We start from the raw sequence: 19,497 nt of genomic DNA, 5'->3' as shown, positions 1-19,497 counted from the left end.
ACCATGATTAGCTTACCCCTCTCGAGGCAGCCAGAAGGCACATCTCTCCCCGAAGGGCTCTCCATAATGGTACCAGACTTAGATTCCCCATCAGTTTTACTGAGTTACTCAGAACTCCTCAGCTCCGATAATTCCCCCAGCCTCAGCCTGCCCAGTAGCAGGGACTATATATATGCACCATGTCTAGCTCTGAGAAGTTTTTTTCAAATTAAAAAGGTATCTTCCTAAAGCAAAAAAGTACATATAGATGTATATGTGTGTATATATATATACATATATGTATAAACACAAATGGTAGAAATATCTACCTACTCTCTCTTTCTAAATATATATATATATGTATAATATTCTATATTTCTTAAATGAAATATACACATATAATATTTTATATTTATTCAGAGACAGAGAAGAAAGAGGAGAGGAATTTGGGTCTCAGCTTATGAAACCACAAACCATCTTTTGGGGATCAGTTTCTTCCCCGTAAAATAAGAAAATTCACGACGAGTCATGACCCAAAAAGAAGTAATTTAATGATCCTATGTCCTCCTGGAAAGAAACCTCCAGGGAAGTACTCTGGGGACCTGCACTTGGCCCTATGAGGTTTGATATTTTTCTCAATGACTTAGATGAAAGCACAGAAGGCACGATCATCAAATATGCAGAGAACATAGTTCGTAGGTATGGCAACAGCGGATAAAAAAGCCAGGTTCCAAAGTGATCTTGACATCCTTGACAAATCTAATGGGCTGAAATTTAATGGGGATAAATATAAAGTCTCACACATGTTTAAAAAAAAAAATCAACCATCACAACTCAAATGACATGGGGAAGGAAGGCGTAGCCAGACAGCAGCTCACCTGAGAAAGATAAGGAATTTTAGGGGATATAAACTCAAAGAGTGAAAAATATGAAATGGGAGACAAAAAGCTACATTAAGACAGATGTGGTGTCCAGGCCTAAGAAGGTGACAGACAGCCCATCTAGAGGTAGCAAGGTTAAGAAGTCTGACCTTCAAATCTGGCTTCAGACACTACTAGTTGAATGATCCTGGGCAAGTCATTTCATCAGTCATTGTCTGCCTTAGTTCCCTCATCTATAAAACAAGAATAAAAGCACCAACCTCCCAGAATGAATGTGAGAATCCAACAAGATAATATTTGCAAAAGCATTAGGCAACACGTTTAACCTATGTCGGATTGCTTGCTGTTGTGGGGAGAGAAAAGCAGAGAGGGAAAAAAAAAGAAAAATTTGGAACACAAGATTTTGCAAAAGTGAATGTTATTTAAAAAAATGTTTTTAAGGTGAATGTTGTAAGCTATTTTTGCATAAAATAAAATAAGCATTAGGCAAACCTAATGGCACGATATGTTAACTATTATTATTATTATCTTATTCAAAGTCCTCAAGGTTGATGATTATCAGTTATGTTATGGAAGGCATTTTTATCAGATAACTTGGAAAAGATGACTTTTGAGGTTTTTTCTGGCTTAGATTTCTGAAACTACCTTCTAATAGTCCATGACTGAGTAGCCCAAAGTGAGATTATGGCCACCCCTAAGCCTGCCCCAGCACCACGAGTAATAAGTCTTAGGCTGGGAGAAGGGACAGAAGAAGATTCATTGGAATGATCCTTAGAGCAAGAGAAGAACAGAAGGTGATGAAGGATGGAGGAACAGCCAGATCGGATGGGAAAAGCAAACAAATGTGGCTCAAAGAAGCCCAGTCCATAATGTAGAGAAGCACATTTCCATATCTTAGCATGGACTAGTAAATTACTAACGTTTATACAGTGCTATGTGCCAGGCTGAGTGTTTTGCAATGATCTCAGTTGATCCTCACAACAACCCTTGGAGGTGGGTGCATTATTGCCCCCATTTTACAGATGAAGAAACAGGCAAAGAGAGATTAAGTGACTTCCCTAGGATCACACAGCTAAAAAAAGTCAGGAATTAAATTTGAATTCAGGTTCTCCTGACTGCACCCCTGCACTCTATCCTTCTAGGTTATTTGACATACCTGGGATGCTCTCTCTTCTCAGCTCTTCCTCTAAGAATCCTTAGCTCCTTTCAATCTCTCTTCAAAGCATCGTATCCTAATTTCTTGATTTATCTATATTGTTAATACTCTCGCTCTGTTTCAGGGGTTAGGAGAGTGAGTAAACACTGAAAATACCACTTTCCCTTCTCAACACCCCTTGGAATGTCCCTCTTTCAGCCAGTCCCCCTCAATTGTTACCCAACCCCACGCAAAACTGCTCACCCAACATTCAGAGAGGCTACAGAGGTACCCGGGCGCTCATGCGATGTCCTATTTTTGAAATTTATTTGATTCTTCAAGCTAATGGCTAAATATTAGCTGCACAACCCACCATGAACCGCACTTTTCCTGGCTTGGACTGAGGCAGCCTGGACCAGAAACAAAGCTAGACTTTCTATGAAAATGGGATTTCCCCAGCAGCCTGCCATGATCTCTCCTCTGCCCTCCCCAAAACAAGCAACCGCAGAAATTCTAATCAGGGATTGTCAGAGATAAACTCCCACAGCCAACAAACCCTATTCTGCAGAATCTTTATGAATTCTGCCTTCCCACCCACCCTGCTCTTCCTGAAGTAAGTTCTTGAAATTTAAAATGTAATATATATAATATTAAAAAAGAAATCTGGTAATCTGTGACTTAGAGCTGGCTGGGGCTTTGGAGATATGGAGTCCAGATTCCCATTTTATAATTGACAGAACAGAGACAGAAAGAAATGAATCATTTAGGGGCAGCTGGTGGCAAAGTGGATAAAGCACCAGTAATACTCATCTTCCTGAGTTCAAATCTGTCCTCAGACATTGGCTGCGTGATCTGACCCTAGGTCAAAGTCCAGGCTCTTGTCACTGGACATCTAAGCAAACGCTTCCTAAATCTGATGAATAACAGCAATGTACATTAAAACTTTCCAAACTCTCCTTCCATCAGCTATAGAAGTAAGCAGTAGAGGATGCTCACTGGGGATTAGGGAAAATGGCTTCTGGTGATGGATGGGGTGCTTATCCATACACATCCTTCACAGCCCTCAGAGGTAAGCAGCCAATTTTATGAATTTTGGGGAGCTCCAAACCCTCCCCCAGACACATCCTTTTCTACTCTGATGTACAAAAACCAGGAAAAACCTATTCCCTGTCTTGTTACACGGCCAAATATTTCTAGACCCAGGACACACACACACACACACACACACACACACACACACACACACACAAAGTTCTAATTATATTTCTCTCAACAGCACCCACCCAAAGGCTACAGTGGTGAGCCCGTGTTCGTACTGACCTCCTGCTGTGTGTCACCTGCTCTGACTGCGCTGGAGCCTGAGCCTGGCGATCGAGGCTTGCTGGGACACTTGAGTTGCCCTCCCTGGAGGCCAAGGGCAATCCCTTCCAAGCCCTTCTGCTTCTGATTGCTGCCAGGATTCCAAAAAGAGGGCAAGTCATCTGGGGTCAGCCCCACCCCCAAGGAGCCCAATTTATTCGGCCCTCTGAGAGGGCGGCTCCTGCCCACCCTTTCTGAAGCGCTTCTTTGTATTTTTGGTTTGCAAAAGAAAAAAAATTATTTTTTGTATCTAAATTTTACAGCCCCACCCTACACCCGACATCCTCTGAGAAATGTCTGTAGGATTCCAGACCTAAGAGCCCCTACAGCTCTGAATGCTGGGAAGACCCTCCAAAGACCCTCATGTAACCAGACTCCCTGTCTTCAAAGCAACTTCTCTCAGATATCTTCGCAATTCCCTTCTTTCAGCTAATCTCGGGCATCCAAACCCAATCAGAGAGCTAAGAAATGTGTCCACTTTTCACAGGTCTCTGGAAGAAAATCCATAACTTAATCCATAATCTCAGTTCAATTCTACAAGCATTTATTAAGCACCTACTGTATGCCAGGCAGCTGGGTGGCTCACTACATAGTATGGAGTCAGAAAGATGTGAGTTCAAATTTAAGCTCACATTTTTACTAGTTCTATGACCTCGTCACTTTGCCTCTGTTTGCCACAATCCAGAGAAAGAAATGGCAAACCAGTATCTTTGTCAGGATGGTCCACAGGGACCTGACTGAACACCCGAACAGCAAAAATGCCGGGTGTTGTTTGGGGCTGAGATACAAAAATTAAAATTAAAATAGTCTCTGCCTCCAGAAAGTTTAAATCCAACCCCTTCATTTAAGAAAGGTGGCAAGAAGCTCAGAGAGGTTCCTTAAATGGTCACACAGTAAAAATAGCAGAGCCAGGATTCGCACCTGCTCCATTATCACTGCAGGGTAAAGAAATAGGGAGCGCCCAATCCTCTCCCTGCCCACTGGGGACTTATGTGGCTGCCTCTCCTGGACAGCGGCCAGATCATCCTACTCTAGAGATGCAACGCAACTCCCCCTCCCAAAAAAGGGAGAAGAAAAAGGGAACAAGCATTTATTAAGTACTTACTGTGTGCCAGGCTCTGTGCCTTTAAGTATATTATAAATATTTCATTTGATTCACAACTATCTTAGATCCTCTTTAGAGTTACAAACCTGACTGTTATCAGACTGTTTTACACTCTGTATGTGTGTGTACATTCACGTATGTACAGAGGGAGCAAGTCTACTACTTCTCATACATCTTAACCTAGCATCCACAGCAGGGTTAGGCACAAAATAAGCAATTATCAAACACACCAATTTTTTAAAAATTTTAAAGCTAAGTCAAAAACCACATTTTCAAGACACAGGATTTGAAGAAAAGTTGAAAAATATTCATATCTTCTAGAAAATCCTTTACCATCTAAAGTTCCTTTCTTAAAGCTAACTTTAAGTATAAAAAAATGAATAATGTGTGTGTGTGTGTATATATATATATTCATTCCTACATATACACGTTATACAAATATATGATACAAATATAAATATGTAAACCAATGCATAAATGACATAGCATAACATAATGTACATATATTATATGCACCCCTTCTATCAATACAATGTAAGCTTCTTGAGGACAGGGCCTATATCTGTTTTTTTGTTTTTTGTTTTTGTATCCACAGCACTTGGCACAATGTCTGGCTCACTGGTTGCTGTCTAATTTGATTGGTTCATAAAATTAGCCTATTTAGCATGTTCAACTTAAAATTTATTTAGGCAATATATGCAAATTTACTGACTAAAATTAGATTTAAGTATTGTTGGATTGTGTTATAAATAGGGCTATCAGCTTTTGAACTTTAAGCAATTAGATTTTGGTTTCTAGCAATTAATGAGAAGTAGGTAAACCTTCAGAACTGAAGAAACCACCAAGAAGGAAAAGTTCTACATTTTCAGGACTCATTGTCCTTTCACAATATCAAACAGAAAGATTTCATTTAGAAAAGGAGAGAAGCTTCCGAGCTATGTGAACCTGGGCCAGTCACTTAACCACAAATGCCAAAGAAAGAAAAAAAGAAAGAGGGGGAGGGAGGGAAGGAAGGAAGGAAGGAAGGGAGGGAGGGAGGGAGGGAGAGAGAGAGAGAGGGAGGGAAGAAGGGAAGGAGGGAGGGAGGGAGGAAAAAAGAAGGAAGGAAGGAAGAGAGAAGAAAGGAAGAGAAAGAAAGAAGGAAAGAGAGAAAGAAGAAAGAAAGAAGAAGAAAGAAAGAAAGAAAAAGAAAGAAAGAAGAAAGAAGAGAGAGAAGAGAGAGAGAGAGAGAAGAGAAGAGAGAAAGAAAGAGAAGAAAGAAAGAAGAAAGAAGAGAGAAAGAAAGAAGAGAAGAGAGAAGAAAGAAGAGAGAAAGAAGGAAAGAAAGAAAGAAAGAAAGAAAAAGAAAGAAAGAAAGAAAGAAAGAAAGAAGAGAAAGAAAGAAAGAAAGAAAGAAAGAAAGAAAGAGAAAGAAGAAAGAAGAAAGAAAGAAAAGAAAAGAAGAAAGAAAGAGAAAGAAGAAAGAAGAAAGAAAGAAAGAAAGAAAGAAAGAAAGAAAGAAAGAAAGAAAGAAAGAAAGAAAGAAAGAAAGAAAGAAAGAAAGAAAGAAAGAAAGAAAGAAAGAAAGAAAGAAAGAAAAAGAAGGGGCCCTCTAAATTCATCTAATACAACTTTTATCACACAGAACTCCAACTAATTGGTCTCCTTTACTAAGCTGTCTCTATCAGCAATTTCTGGCTCTTCGAGAAATTCAGAAAATCCTTGCCTATTTTAGGATAAGTTCTACTACCCTCTCCTGCTCTGATGAGAGGGTTTCCCAGCACAACCGGACCAATTTCTTCCTCCATGTACATGACAGGGGAGTGGGGAAAGCCAGAGGGCCTCATTCTGCAAAGGCCTCACTCCCGTGCTATGTGCAGAAGGGAGGGACTAAGTAAGTTCCCAGCCTGTAGTTCTGGACCAAAGAGCCCTGAACTCAGCTACATTTAAGTCATTTTCAAACACCATGATTGTCTTCAGGGTTGCTTGGTTTGTAGTCTAGTCACATGCAGCACAAAAATTACTGATAATCAGATTCTTCCTGTTTTAAGTCATCTTTTGTACTTTTATGTGAAAATGGACTTAATGGAAAGAACATGAAATTTTGAACAAGTCCTGGATAGAATCCTGTCTCTGCCATTTAATAGCTGTGTGATCTTTAGTGAATTCCAATTAACCTCATAATTCATCAAACCTCAATTTCCTCTTCTGTAAAATGGGAGTAATTTAATACTTGACCTATCGATCCCCAAAGTGCTCTTTTGAGGAAGATATTAGACCCTGTGGTGTCTTTTTTTCTTGAAAAGGCTACTAGTATCTAGGTCATGTAACAAGAAATGCATAATAAACTGTATTATCCGGGCAGATTAAGTGACTGTTCTAGTTAGCTGTATGTATTTTTTCTATCATAGAACTTTCATAGAGTGTGAGTGTGTGTGTGTGTGTGTGTGTGAGAGAGAGAGAGAGAGAGAGAGAGAGAAGGAAGTCTGGGAAACAATATTTACATAACCTGTAGTAAAGATTTTATCCATCATTTAAAAATTCATAATTTTTTTTTCCATTTCTGTCATGTTTTTCAAAAAAGAAGAAAGAGAGCTTGGGTTATATGTGTAAGGGGAGAGATGGGGAGAGAGAAATGAGGAAATTTTCCTATTTCCAATTTTTTCTGAGTCTTGATATTTCTACTGTTAAGCCAAATAAATATTTGTAGACTGACTCCATCCTAGCGTTTTGGCGACATAAACCACACCTTATCTCTTGTCTATCTTTCCATTCTTTAGACTCCAAATGAGAGCTAGACCCATTGCCCTGTGTGCTTCCACATCAGTGCTTACAAGGAAGCTCTCCAGGTTGTCAAGACGCCATATGAATTGCAAGAACACCGAGTCTGGAGCTGAAAGGCCTGAGCTCGATTAGTTCCTGTCTCCTTTACTTACCCACTGTACCACCTTGAGTGCATTCTTTCCAAACTCTGGATCCCCGAGTTTGTGGAGTGGAGGATGGGGGGAGAGTGGAGCCATGGCTGATCCAAATAATCTCTAAAGTTCCTTCCAGCTCTGAATTCTGTGACCATATGGAGAACTAGCCAACCCTTAGATAATCACCATGTACTAAGACAGAGTGTTGTATGTTTAAAATCTGTATAAATGACCCTCATAAGCCTGAAATCCTTTATATCGGCCGGAGACATCCAGTGACATAGAGGCTCCCTTCTTTGCCTCTACAAGCTCCCAAGAATGAACAAAATATCATTGTATGAGACCATAAGTAAGCTCTCCAGTCCTTGAATGAAGGAACAAGCCAGTGTGTGTGAACCTGACAGTCTTAAGGGACCTCTTCTTTCACCAATTACTGCCTCAGGAGACACCTGAAACACCAGAAACATTAGCTCCCAAGCTTTTGGCTTTCCTCTCTCAGCTGGCAAGGTACTCAAGCCATTAAAAAGCCACAAGTTAACAATTATCAGAACTAAAGCATCCAATGGTCAGCCAGTTAACACACTAGGTACAAGAGACAGGTCGTCAATTAAAAAGCTGAGGGAAGTCGGAGATTGGCCTCCCAGGCAATTCAGAAGAGTGAAAACACACGAGAGAGAACAAACACACGAACACGAACACACACACACGGAAGTGAAAAACCAGTAGAATATGGCTCCTTTCCCACAGTCCCATGCCAAAGCTTCTGGGATGGTAAAACATCCTTCCCTTTTTTCAGGGACTTTTCTGGCTGGAAGTTTCAATGAAATTTTACACTATTCGAAGCCCCTTGGAATTTCCCCCTGGCTTTCTAACAGAATGGAAACTTTTAATCCTTCTTAAAGTGATTAAGGACGGACAGAACCAGGTGGGGTGCCTCTGGTACTCTCCGAGATGAGATAAGAACTCATTTTAAAGAATCCTGAGGTAAAGGAAGCAGGCAGTGACTAAGAGCTCCTGATTCTTGCAAGACTCAGAAGTACAGAATGTGAGAAATAGAACACTGTCCAACCTTCTCATTATACAGGGAAAAAAAACCAAACCAACCTACCTGAGGCCAGAGAATGGAAAGGAAAGACACTAATTCCAATCCAACTCCACTGCTCCCCCAAGGAAGCTTTTTTTCTGGCACATCACTGTCACAGTCATGGTCACTGTGGCTATGGGAGAAGGGAGGGTTAAATGACTTGCCCAAAGTCACACTGCTAGTAAGAATCAGAGGCAGGATTTGTGATTGCAGAGTCATTACTCTTTCCTGCAGACCATCAGAAATGCTAAATGGTTCCACTGAAAACTGGATGGTGCCAAAAACAGAAATAAACCATCCGAGGAAGAGCAGGTAGGGGTGGGGGGAGAACAAACTCAGTTTGGGATGTAATGAGTGTGAAATATTGCGGAAACAGGTCAAGATGCTCTGTAGGAAGTTTGGAAATTGGGTCTGGAACTCAGGGGAGAGGTCAGATCTAGACACACAACTTTAGGAATAATCTATGTAAAGATAATGATCAAAAGACCCTTGGAGAACTGTCACCTTAAAGAGATGGAAAGAAGATAGGCTTCATTAGGGGAATCGAATAAAAGGAAGAGGAATCATGATCTCTCTAAAGCAAAGAGGTATCTTTGAGGGTGGGCCAGCCTATGCTGTCTGCCTCCAAGGGGACTAGAAAAGGCCATTGGATTGGGTGATTAGGTCACTGGTGACCTTTATTTTAAACAGTTTTTGAATTATTATTGCTATCTTTTGTTTTTATCATTAGTGATCTTCAAGAAAGCAAGTTTCATTCTTTCTAGGAAAAAATGAATATGAAGTATTCAGACAAGCATGAAAAGACTTATAAAAATTGACACAAGTTGAAAAGGTTAGAGAGATAACTTACTGCAACTGTGTCATCATAATGGTCAAGCCTGGCTCCAGGAAAGAAAGGAGAACATGTACTTTCTTTATGGGGACTAGGGACCAAAGGAGCACTATATTTATATTTATATTTATTTTCTATATAATATATCGTATTATATTATTTATGTATAATAATATATTTGTCTATCTATAAATAGATATAGATGAGGAGGGGCAGACTCCATTTATGTATTGATTAGTTTGGTTTTTTTAATTCCTTGTTAAAAGGGATGGCTAAGAGATCAGAGAAGAACAGTATATTCAGAAACAAAAGTGATATAAAAACAGAATGTTTTTGTTTTGTTTTAAAGAGAACAGTTTCAGTACAGTGATTGAGACTAACATCAGATTATGAAGATTCATAGAGAAAGAGAAGGTAATAAACGGAGTCATTGAGTGTAGGTTCCTTCAAAAGTTTAGAAGGAAAGGAGAAGAGACAGATGAGACGGTTGGGTATAACAGAAGTGGGGGGAGGTGGGAATAGGACATAGCATATTCAAAGTGTCCCAAAAATCTTAGTGTACTTTTTAAGCTACTAAAGTTTAACAACCAACCAACCTTAAGCAATTTTAACAACCGAATAGTACCAAAACCTGACCATTATGGCTGTTTAGGTTTTTCTAAATCCTTTTAGCATCGGAATAGATCATCTGGTGCAACTTCCCTCATTTTACAGGTGGGGAAATCAAAGCCCAAAAATGAATGACCTGTGCTTGGTCACACAGGACAAGTGTCAGAAACAGAATTTAAAGTCAGGTCTCCCTCAACTCCAAGTCTGTGCTCTTGCCACTACATGCCTCAGTCTCTCTGGAAGAATTGTGTCATACTGGCTAAAATACATATATGACAAAGCTAAGTTCTAGAGAAGGCACTGCTCTTAGTAGTGGGAATATAAACCGGGACAACCTTTTCAGAGTGCTACCTGGCAGGACCCAAAATAAAAGTTACTCAAATCCGACAAACCCACTGACAAAATAATCTCATTATTGGGGATATAACTTTAAAAAGGGGGGGAAATGAAAAAGAGAGACTTTCCTTTAAGGTAACCCTCACAGCTGTGTAATAGGAGCCAATCAGCAAAAAAAAACAAAAGCTACCTATATTTTCAAAGGGAATGGCAGACCAAATTGAGGGGTATAATGGAAAAAATTTAAACAAAGTAAAAACCGGGGAAAGGAAGCACTAGAATAACTGGATATATTTTGATTGCAACTATATAAAGAATTTTATGCATTCACAAATTATGAGATTAGACTGCAAAGGAATACAAAGAATTAAATTTTTTTATTATATAGAGCTTTGATTACATGTTCCTATTGAAGCTTTGATACTTTTTTTCTTTGCTTTGTCAAAAATGTTAAAGTTCATAATTTTTTAAATATATTTTTTTAAATTAGAAAATATAAAATTCATTGAGCATTTACCCCAAGTCCATTCTTTCACTTGAGACTTTGCTGGGCATTGGGGAAAACAAACTGAATCCCAGTCTTAGGTCCCACTGCTTCCTCATTCAAGGTCATGGTGAAACAACAATCTGGTTTTCTAGGAAGATAATGATAACAGCAGTGGGGAGATGTCTGGTCAGAGGTGGTTTGAAGAAGCAAGAAGGTGGGAAATAATACCCATAGGGCAGAAAGCACAAGAACATTGTTAAAACATGGACCCTCCTTGTTTTCCTGGTCTCTGAAATGATTAGCTGTGTCTCTTCACCTGCTTTTGGAAAATTCTGACAAAGACCGGGCCCCTCGGCCTCTGCATCTCTGCTAACAGACTCCCCCCTCCATCATCACCAATCTCTGTGATTCTGCCCTTTCTCCACTCCCCATGGTCCATACTAGAGACAGTCTATAGTCCACTCCTAGACTCTATATCTACTGGGCCTATGAAAAATTATACAGAGCAGATTTAGAGTCGGGAAGGATTTATTCTCCTCAATGTACAGATGAAAAAATTGAGTCTTAATGAGGTTTGTTATGGCTAAGGTCACACAGAGCAGTGTCAGAGAATGTAAAGTCTTTGTATCCCCAGTGCCAGGGAACAGTTTGTGTTTAATAAATTTTTGCTGATTGATTGAAAACAGACTGGGGCATCCAGGTTCTCTGACCCCAAGTCCTGGACATTCTCACCACTGCCCCCTCTCAACAGACTCTATTTACCTTGTACATATCCTCCATACTTAGCTGATGATCTAGGCAATCTGAACTAGTTGCTAAGAGGCAGTGGAGAAAAATAAGCATTGGATTTAAACTCAGGTCCTCCAGACTTGAGTTCAAATCTGGCCTCAGATACTTGTTAGCCATGGAACTCTGGGTGAGCCATGGACCTTCTATAGCTACCCTGTAGAAGGTGAGGAGATTGCGCTAAAGCAGTGGTTCTCAAACATTTGTTTTCAGTATCTTTATCCTATTAAAAATTATTGAGGATCTCTCCAAAGCGTTTTATCTGGATTATATTTATAGACATTTACCATATTGGAAATAAAAACTATTTTTGAATTTGTAGACCCTCTAAAAGGGTTTCAGAGATCCCCAGGATTCTCTAGACCATACTTTGAGAACCATTGAGCTAAAGTATATCTCTATAAGGTCCTTTCCTTTTCCAAGTATGTAGCAAAGCATTGGACTGGGAATATCTGAGTGCAAGTCCAGCCTCAGACACTTACTTAGCTGTATGATTTTAGGCTAATCTAAACCTCTGTTTGCCTTGGTTTTCCCATCTATAAAATATGGATCATAACAGCACTTACCACCAGCATTGTTGGAAGGGTCAAATGAGAAAATAAGCTTTTAGCAATAACAGGTTCTTAATAAATGCCTGAGTCCTTCCCAACTCTGAGAACCTTGCCTTTCAATCTTTGTTCACGGGGTTCTTCCTACCTAAAACACCCCCTTCCCTCCACTTCTACCTATTGAATGCTATCCTTTAAACTTCTGAGCGAGGGCCACCTTCTCCAGGAATTCTTTCCTAGTTTGTCATCACTTGTCCCCAACCAGCAGTGTTTTATGTTCCCAAAGCAGCATGTACTTTTCACAACACACACCAGGGCATTTATGCCTTCTGTCTGCCCCACTAATTCCCGAGATCCTCGAGGGTAGGGACCCCTCCAGAAACTATTTCCCATTTATTTGGGCATAAGCACCGTGTCTCACACACAAAGGATATCCAATAGAAATTTGCTGAATTGGAAATCTGTTCTAGTAATGGTTGACATGGTACCATGTTATATTCACAATGCACAATGCCATCACCTCCTTTGTCCCACACTGTTTTGCATCTCACTTGCCTTCTAAATGTCTCCTCCAGCACCTCAAACTCATCATATATTCAACTAAATTTTCTGTCTTCCCTCCTATTTTTTCCTAATTTCCTATTTCTGTTGAGGGTAATACCTCCTCTCAGTGATCCAACAAAAGCTCTCAATCTTCTTTTCTCTATCTTTCTTCACAGACATCCAAAGAGTGGCTAAATCCTATTCATTTTCCACAGCCCCTCCTTTCCATTCACACAGAAAAAGTGGCCTAGATTAGATCCTCATCACTCCTCACCTGATCAATGGAAACCCCCTAATGGGTCTCTGGGCATGCAGCCTTTCCAGTTTCCAATCCATCCTTCTCCCAGCTCCCAAAATGATCTTCCTGACTTGAAGTGATCCCCGGTGAAGAAAGGAGAGCTCAAAAAGCATTATATGAAACAACTGCAACTATGTAAATAAAGTTGACATTGAGAGAAAGTAAAACTTTGGCTGAAGATAACAATGTGGGCACCCAGTTTTCTAAGCTAAAGGACACAACCTTCCCTCTTGTTAACAAGTGAAAAATAAGCTGTTTTCAGGGAATGTGCTCTGGTGGGGACAGTTTGTCTAAGGGATTGCTGGGTCAAAACAAAACTTATCAACAAATGAAAAAAAAATTATCTCCAGAGAATTTCGCAGCAGCACTACATGTTACTGCAAGCACACGCACACAGAGCAAAATGTCCTAAAATGTCCAGTAATATGGGAATGGTTAAAGAGTCTGTGGCACATTAGTGTAGTGGGATGCTATGAAGCAATTAAGATCTATAAGTGTGAAGCATAGGAAATAGGCTGAATTAGCTTTTAAACAAGATAATACAAAGTGCAAAATAAAGTTGGAAAAAAATTTTGTAGATTAATACAAAGCAAAACTAAGAAAACGAATTACACAATAACTATGATATGAGGAAAAATAACATGAATGGGCAAATATGGAAACAGTAGGAATTACTTTTGAAAAAGTGATATTGTGCATTGATTTATATATGTAGTCACCAAGTAGTTTTGGCTATTTGTACAGATATTTAATATTACACTTCCTATAAAAAATTCTGACACAAAACCAATCATAACCAAGTTACTTTCCTGATTAAAAAAATCTTCATTTGCTCCTTGATTTCACCATTTAAGACTCCTCACAGCTCTGCTCCAATCTATATTTTCATCCTCATTTTCAGACTCCAAGTTCCAGCTGAATCAGGTTACTAACTGTTCTCCAAACTCACATGTCACCTAGTTCTAAGCCAATTTCCACACCTGGAATCTCTTGCTTATCTCCTCTACCTGTCATTTACACGTGGCCAGTGTGGGATTTTGTTTTGCTTGACTATGCATATTTTTACAAGGATTTTCTTTCTCTTTCTTTCTGAATTGACAGGGAAAGGAGAAAACAAATGCTTATTCATTTTAAAATTTTAAAACAGTTTTCTAAGAACTTAAAAAAAATCCTCTTTCTTCAAAGTTCAGCTCAACTACCGTCTCCATGAAATTTTCTCTTACTTCACTCTAGGTGAAAATATTCCTAGGCTGTTTATAGATTTAGTGGTGAAAGAAACCTAGGAGGTATGGAAGAACAGCCTTATTTTACAGACAAAGAAACTGAGGCCCGGAGATGCTGGATGCTTTTTCTAAGGTCACATGAGTGGCCAGGATTCAAATCTGGCTCAACTAACTCCAAATTCAGAGTTCTTTTCCTACTCAAATCTTCCTCAAGTACATGATGTGGAGCTGTTCTTTGCTTCACTTTATCCTACACCTTAGAATTCAGGGGTCCTCAAACTACAGCCTGCGGGTCAGATGCAGCAGCTGAGGACGTTTATTCCCCTCACCCAGGGCTATGAAGTTTCTTTATTTAAAGGCCCACAAAACAAAGTTTTTGTTTTTACTATAGTCCGGCCCTCCAACAGTCTGAGAGACAGTGAACTGGCCCCTTATTTAAAAAGTTTGAGGACCTCTGACTTAGATCCCAAACTGTGGTTCCTGAAGCCATATGGGGTCTTATAATTGAACGTGGCAGTTGAGAAATTATAATTTGTTATCAGTAAATGTTTGATTTTATATAACTATTTTATATAGCTATATGCCTAGGGTCATGTAAAAGTTTCTTGGGTGAAAAAGGGTCACAAGTGACAAAAAGTTTAAGAAGCCCTGCTCTAAAAGTATATTTATTTGTGGTATATAATATCCCAAATAGACATTTCAGTGATAAGCAAAATACACAAATAGTAAATGCTTAACAAAAGTTTATGTGCATGAATAAGTGCACATACAGGATGACTGATGCAAGTTGACCCAGCTCACTCTCCCCCAAATAGCCTGCCGCCCAGCTGAGTTATGTGGAGAGAAAAAGCAGAAACATCAATGGAAATAGCCAAAGGTGATTGCTGGATTCATCTAGCGGCTGGCCATAAGGTACCAAACGAAAAGGTCAACTCAAGTCTACAAGGGTTTATTAAGTGCCTATTATGTGCCAGGCACTATACAGAACTCTGAGAGACAAAGAAAGGCAAAGACTGTCTCGGAGTTCACAGCTTAAAGTCTGTTCTAATTTGCCCGTGATTGGCGTGTTCACACACGTGCAGGAATTCCACTTCAGACAGATGCCTTTACAAAGAGTGCCAGCTCCTTTTGTCTACTAGAGAGTAGGAAATGGTGCCAGCTCCAACTTTTATGGCCCCATTTCAACCAGCCTGTATCTCTGAGCCAAGCTCAAGGCGTTGTTCCACCCCCAGGACTAAGGCAAAGCTGAGTCTCAAAGGCCTAGGATCATGTCCGCCATCTCTGGATCTCTCCTTCCTCTCTCTGGATCTCTCCTTCCTCTCTCTGGATCTCTCCTTCCTCTCACTGGATCTCTCCTTCCTCTCTCTGGATCTCTCCTTCCTCCACCTGGATCTCTCCTTCCTCCATCTGTATCTCTCTTTCCTCTCTCTGTATCTCTCCTTCCTCTACCTGGATCTCTCCTTCCTCTTTCTGGATCTCTCCTTCCTCTACCTGTATCTTTCCTTCCTCTATCTGGATCTCTCCTTCCTCTCTCTGGATCTCTCCTTCCTCTACCTGTATCTTTCCTTCCTCTATCTGGATCTCTCCTTCCTCTACCTGGATCTCTCCTTCCTTCATCTGTCTCTCCTTCCTCTACCTGTATCTCTCCTTCTTCTACCTGTATCTCTCCTTCCTCTACCTGTATCTCTCCTTCCTCTATCTGGATCTCTCCTTCTTCTACCTGGATCTCTCCTTCCTCTCTCTGGATTTCTCCTTCCTCTCTCTGGATCTCTCCTTCCTCTCTCTGGATCTCTCTTTTTTCTCTCTGTATCTCTCCTTCCTCTCTCTCTATCTCTCCTTCCTCTACCTGGATCTCTCCTTCCTCTATCTGGATCTCTCCTTCCTCTACCTGTATCTTTCCTTCCTCTATCTGGATCTCTCCTTCCTCTCTCTGGATCTCTCCTTCTCTACCTGTATCTTTCCTTCTCTATCTGGATCTCTCCTTCCTCTACCTGGATCTCTCCTTCCTTCATCTGTCTCTCCTTCTTCTACCTGTATCTCTCCTTCCTCTACCTGTATCTCTCCTTCCTCTACCTGGATCTCTCCTTCCTCTATCTGGATCTCTCCTTCCTCTACCTGGATCTCTCCTTCCTCTACCTGGATCTCTCCTTCCTCTCTCTGGATCTCTCCTTCCTCTATCTGTATCTCTCCTTCCTCTCTCTGTATCTCTCCTTCCTCTACCTGGATCTCTCCTTCCTCCACCTGGATCTCTCCTTCCTCTCTCTGTATCTCTCCTTCCTCTACCTGGATCTCTCCTTCCTCTATCTGGATCTCTCCTTCTTCTACCTGGATCTCTCCTTCCTCTCTCTGGATCTCTCCTTCCTCTCTCTGGATCTCTCCTTCCTCTCTCTGGATCTCTTCTTCCTCTCTCTGTATGTCTCCTTCCTCTACCTGGATCTCTCCTTCCTCCACCTGGATCTCTCCTTCCTCTATCTGGATCTCTCTTTCCTCTCTCTGTATCTCTCCTTCCTCTCTCTCTATCTCTCCTTCCTCTACCTGGATCTCTCCTTCCTCTTTCTGGATCTCTCCTTCCTCTACCTGTATCTTTCCTTCCTCTATCTGGATCTCTCCTTCCTCTCTCTGGATCTCTCCTTCCTCTACCTGTATCTTTCCTTCCTCTATCTGGATCTCTCCTTCCTCTACCTGTATCTCTCCTTCCTTCATCTGTCTCTCCTTCTTCTACCTGTATCTCTCCTTCCTCTACCTGTATCTTCTCCTTCCTCTACCTGGATCTCTCCTTCCTCTATCTGGATCTCTCCTTCTTCTACCTGGATCTCTCCTTCCTCTCTCTGGATCTCTCCTTCCTCTCTCTGGATCTCTCCTTCCTCTCTCTGGATCTCTTCTTCCTCTCTCTGGATCTCTCCTTCCTCTACCTGGATTTCTCCTTCCTCCACCTGGATCTCTCCTTCCTCTATCTGTATCTCTCTTTTTTCTCTCTGTATCTCTCTTTTTTCTCTCTGTATCTCTCCTTCTCTCTCTGTATCTCTCCTTCTCTCTCTGTATCTCTCCTTCTCTACCTGGATCTCTCCTTCCTCTCTGGATCTCTCCTTCCTCTCTGGATCTCTCCTTCCTCTACTGTATCTTTCCTTCGTCTATCTGGATCTCTCCTTCCTCTATCTGTATCTCTCTTCCTCTACCTGTATCTTCCTTCCTCTACCTGGATCTCTCCTTCCTCTATCTGGATCACTCCTTCCTCTACCTGTATCTCTCCTTCCTCTACCTGTATCTCTCCTTCCTCTATCTGTATCTCTCCTTCCGCTACCTGTATCTCTCCTTCCTCTACTGGATCTCTCCTTCTTCTACCTGGATCTCTCTTCTTCTACCTGGATCTCTCCTTCCTCTCTCTGGATCTCTCTTTCCTCTACCTGTACCTCTCCTTCCTCTACCTGGATCTCTCCTTCCTCTACCTGGATCTCTCCTTCCTCTATCTGGATCTCTCTTCCTCTACCTGGATCACTCTTTCCTCTACCTATATCTCTCCTTCCTCTACCTGTATCTCTCCTTCCTCTACTGATCCTTTCATTGAGAATTAATTTTATTATCAATAAAGATGACAGGACAGAATTTCCAAATGTAAGCTGTGTTTCTTTTTTCCTAAGAATTCCTAATATTATGCCTTAATCATAAGAATGGTTAAGCCCATTTCATAGAGGAGAAAACTAAAACATAGAGAAGCTACAAGGTCGAGTGAGGAAGGGACGGAGTCAAATGTTTTCAGTTGTCCACACCATGGTTCTCTCATATCAAGACAGCTTGAGTCTTTCTCTACATATTTCATTGCCTCCCTGGAGTTTAAGACAGAACATAGACTTAGCAAAGTTCTTTACACTTTTCAAAGTACTCGCACACATTTCAGTCTTTGAGAACTTGGCTTTGATGAGTTAGAAAGGCAGGAAAAAAACAGAGTTCATTCCCACTTGGGCACAGGATCTTGGAGTTGGGAGGGAAACCTCAGAGGCCATCGAAGTCCAATTCGTGTCTGATCAAGAATCATAGAATTATAGATTTAAAGCTGGAAGAGACCCTCGAGAGCATCTAATCTGACTTACTCGTCTTATTTCAACCCCCAGTTGTTAAAACCAAGGCCTACAGAGTTGTGACTTGCTCATACAGGTAAGTAGGAGAGGATATTCTGACCTCCAATTTTTTCTACCATCTCACATTAAATTCCCTTTATATATTACACAATTAAGCCTTCACTAGAAGACTTCTAATCAAAGAAAACTCATTAAATAACAGCATTTTAAAGCACCTGCTCAATTCTATGAGGTGGGCACTCAATACAACGAATGAAATCATCCTTACCTAAAAAGAAACAACTCTGTAATAGGGAGACAAGAAGATGTACATGTATATACAAGATAAATGTAAAGAAAATATAGATAAATGTGAAGCAGTTCAATATAAAGTAATCTAGAGAAAAAGCCCTAGAGAATTCTGGGAATTTTATAATCTGATGCAGAGTGAAGTGAACTGAGCTGGGGAGAGTGGAATGGGAGGGACAAAGAGAAGGTGGATTTTTATTGACTGAAAAAAAAAAAAAAAACTTGATTTTTTTTTTTAAAATGAAAGGCCCTAGCAATTAAAGGGAATAGGGAAGAGGGTTGGTAGCAAGTACAAAAGAGAACTCATGTAGAAGATGGTACTAGAGCTCCATCTTGAATGAAGAGAGGGATTCTCAGGCAGTGGTATGGAGGGAGTGCACAGAACAGCTAGTGCAGAAGAGCAGACATAGAATATGAAAGTATTGTGTGTGAGGAGAGAAGGCCATGGTTTAATTAGATCGCAGAGCACAGGAAAGGGGATCATATATTGGGAAGACTTCTCTTCTCCATACTACTTATGCCCAATTCCTCCACATGGTTCTCAAATGACAAGGCTCTCTCTGGACTTTCTGATCCTTGTCACTCTCCAGCTTGTGGCCAGTTTCTCTTTAAAAATGTCACACCAGGACTAAAGACAATACTCCAGGTGTGAAGTGACTGACAAAGGCCAGTGAGGTTATCATCCCCAGCTCCACCATCATTCCCAATGACGCCATGTCTCTCACTACAGCCTATTTGAAAGGTTATTGTCTTACACTGAGCTTCCAGTTCACTGGAATCCTTCCACCAGATCTTTCATCAGATTGCTTTCTCATTACACCCAAATTACCTTAGAATAAAGCTGATATATTTTTTAAATCCAAGTTTAAGATTTTACTTAATTTCATTTTATATCAAAATCTGGATAAGATGCAATATTAACACTGATTCCAAAGGATAGGAGACAAAATACATCTCTGTTCTCATGACAGAGATATTGGTGAGTTATTGGTAAGAAATGCTGTATATGCTGTCAAATAAGGTCACTTTAT

The 19,497-nt window shown here is 40.5% G+C and overlaps 1 protein-coding gene across 6 annotated transcripts in view; it reads right to left on the bottom strand.

Moving 5' to 3' along the window:
* PLEKHA7 (pleckstrin homology domain containing A7) overlaps positions 1–12,998 on the bottom strand; it is a 203,416-nt gene extending 190,418 nt beyond the window's left edge. The window contains exon 1 of one of the 6 annotated variants that reach the window (XM_051966044.1): positions 12,856–12,998. In XM_051966044.1, coding sequence (XP_051822004.1) covers positions 12,856–12,992 — 137 coding nt within the window. In that variant the 5' untranslated portion in view covers positions 12,993–12,998. The remainder of the gene's footprint in view (positions 1–12,855) is intronic. The other 5 variants (XM_051966041.1, XM_051966043.1, XM_051966042.1 and 2 more) reach the window with 5 other exon arrangements.
* Between the last annotated feature and the right edge of the window lie 6,499 nt (positions 12,999–19,497).

Source organism: Antechinus flavipes, chromosome 6 (genome assembly GCF_016432865.1).
Source record: "Antechinus flavipes isolate AdamAnt ecotype Samford, QLD, Australia chromosome 6, AdamAnt_v2, whole genome shotgun sequence".
NCBI classification, from domain to species: domain Eukaryota; kingdom Metazoa; phylum Chordata; class Mammalia; order Dasyuromorphia; family Dasyuridae; genus Antechinus; species Antechinus flavipes.
The sequence above is the reverse complement of the archived record's forward strand: the minus strand, read 5'-3'. Positions and strand labels throughout refer to the sequence as shown.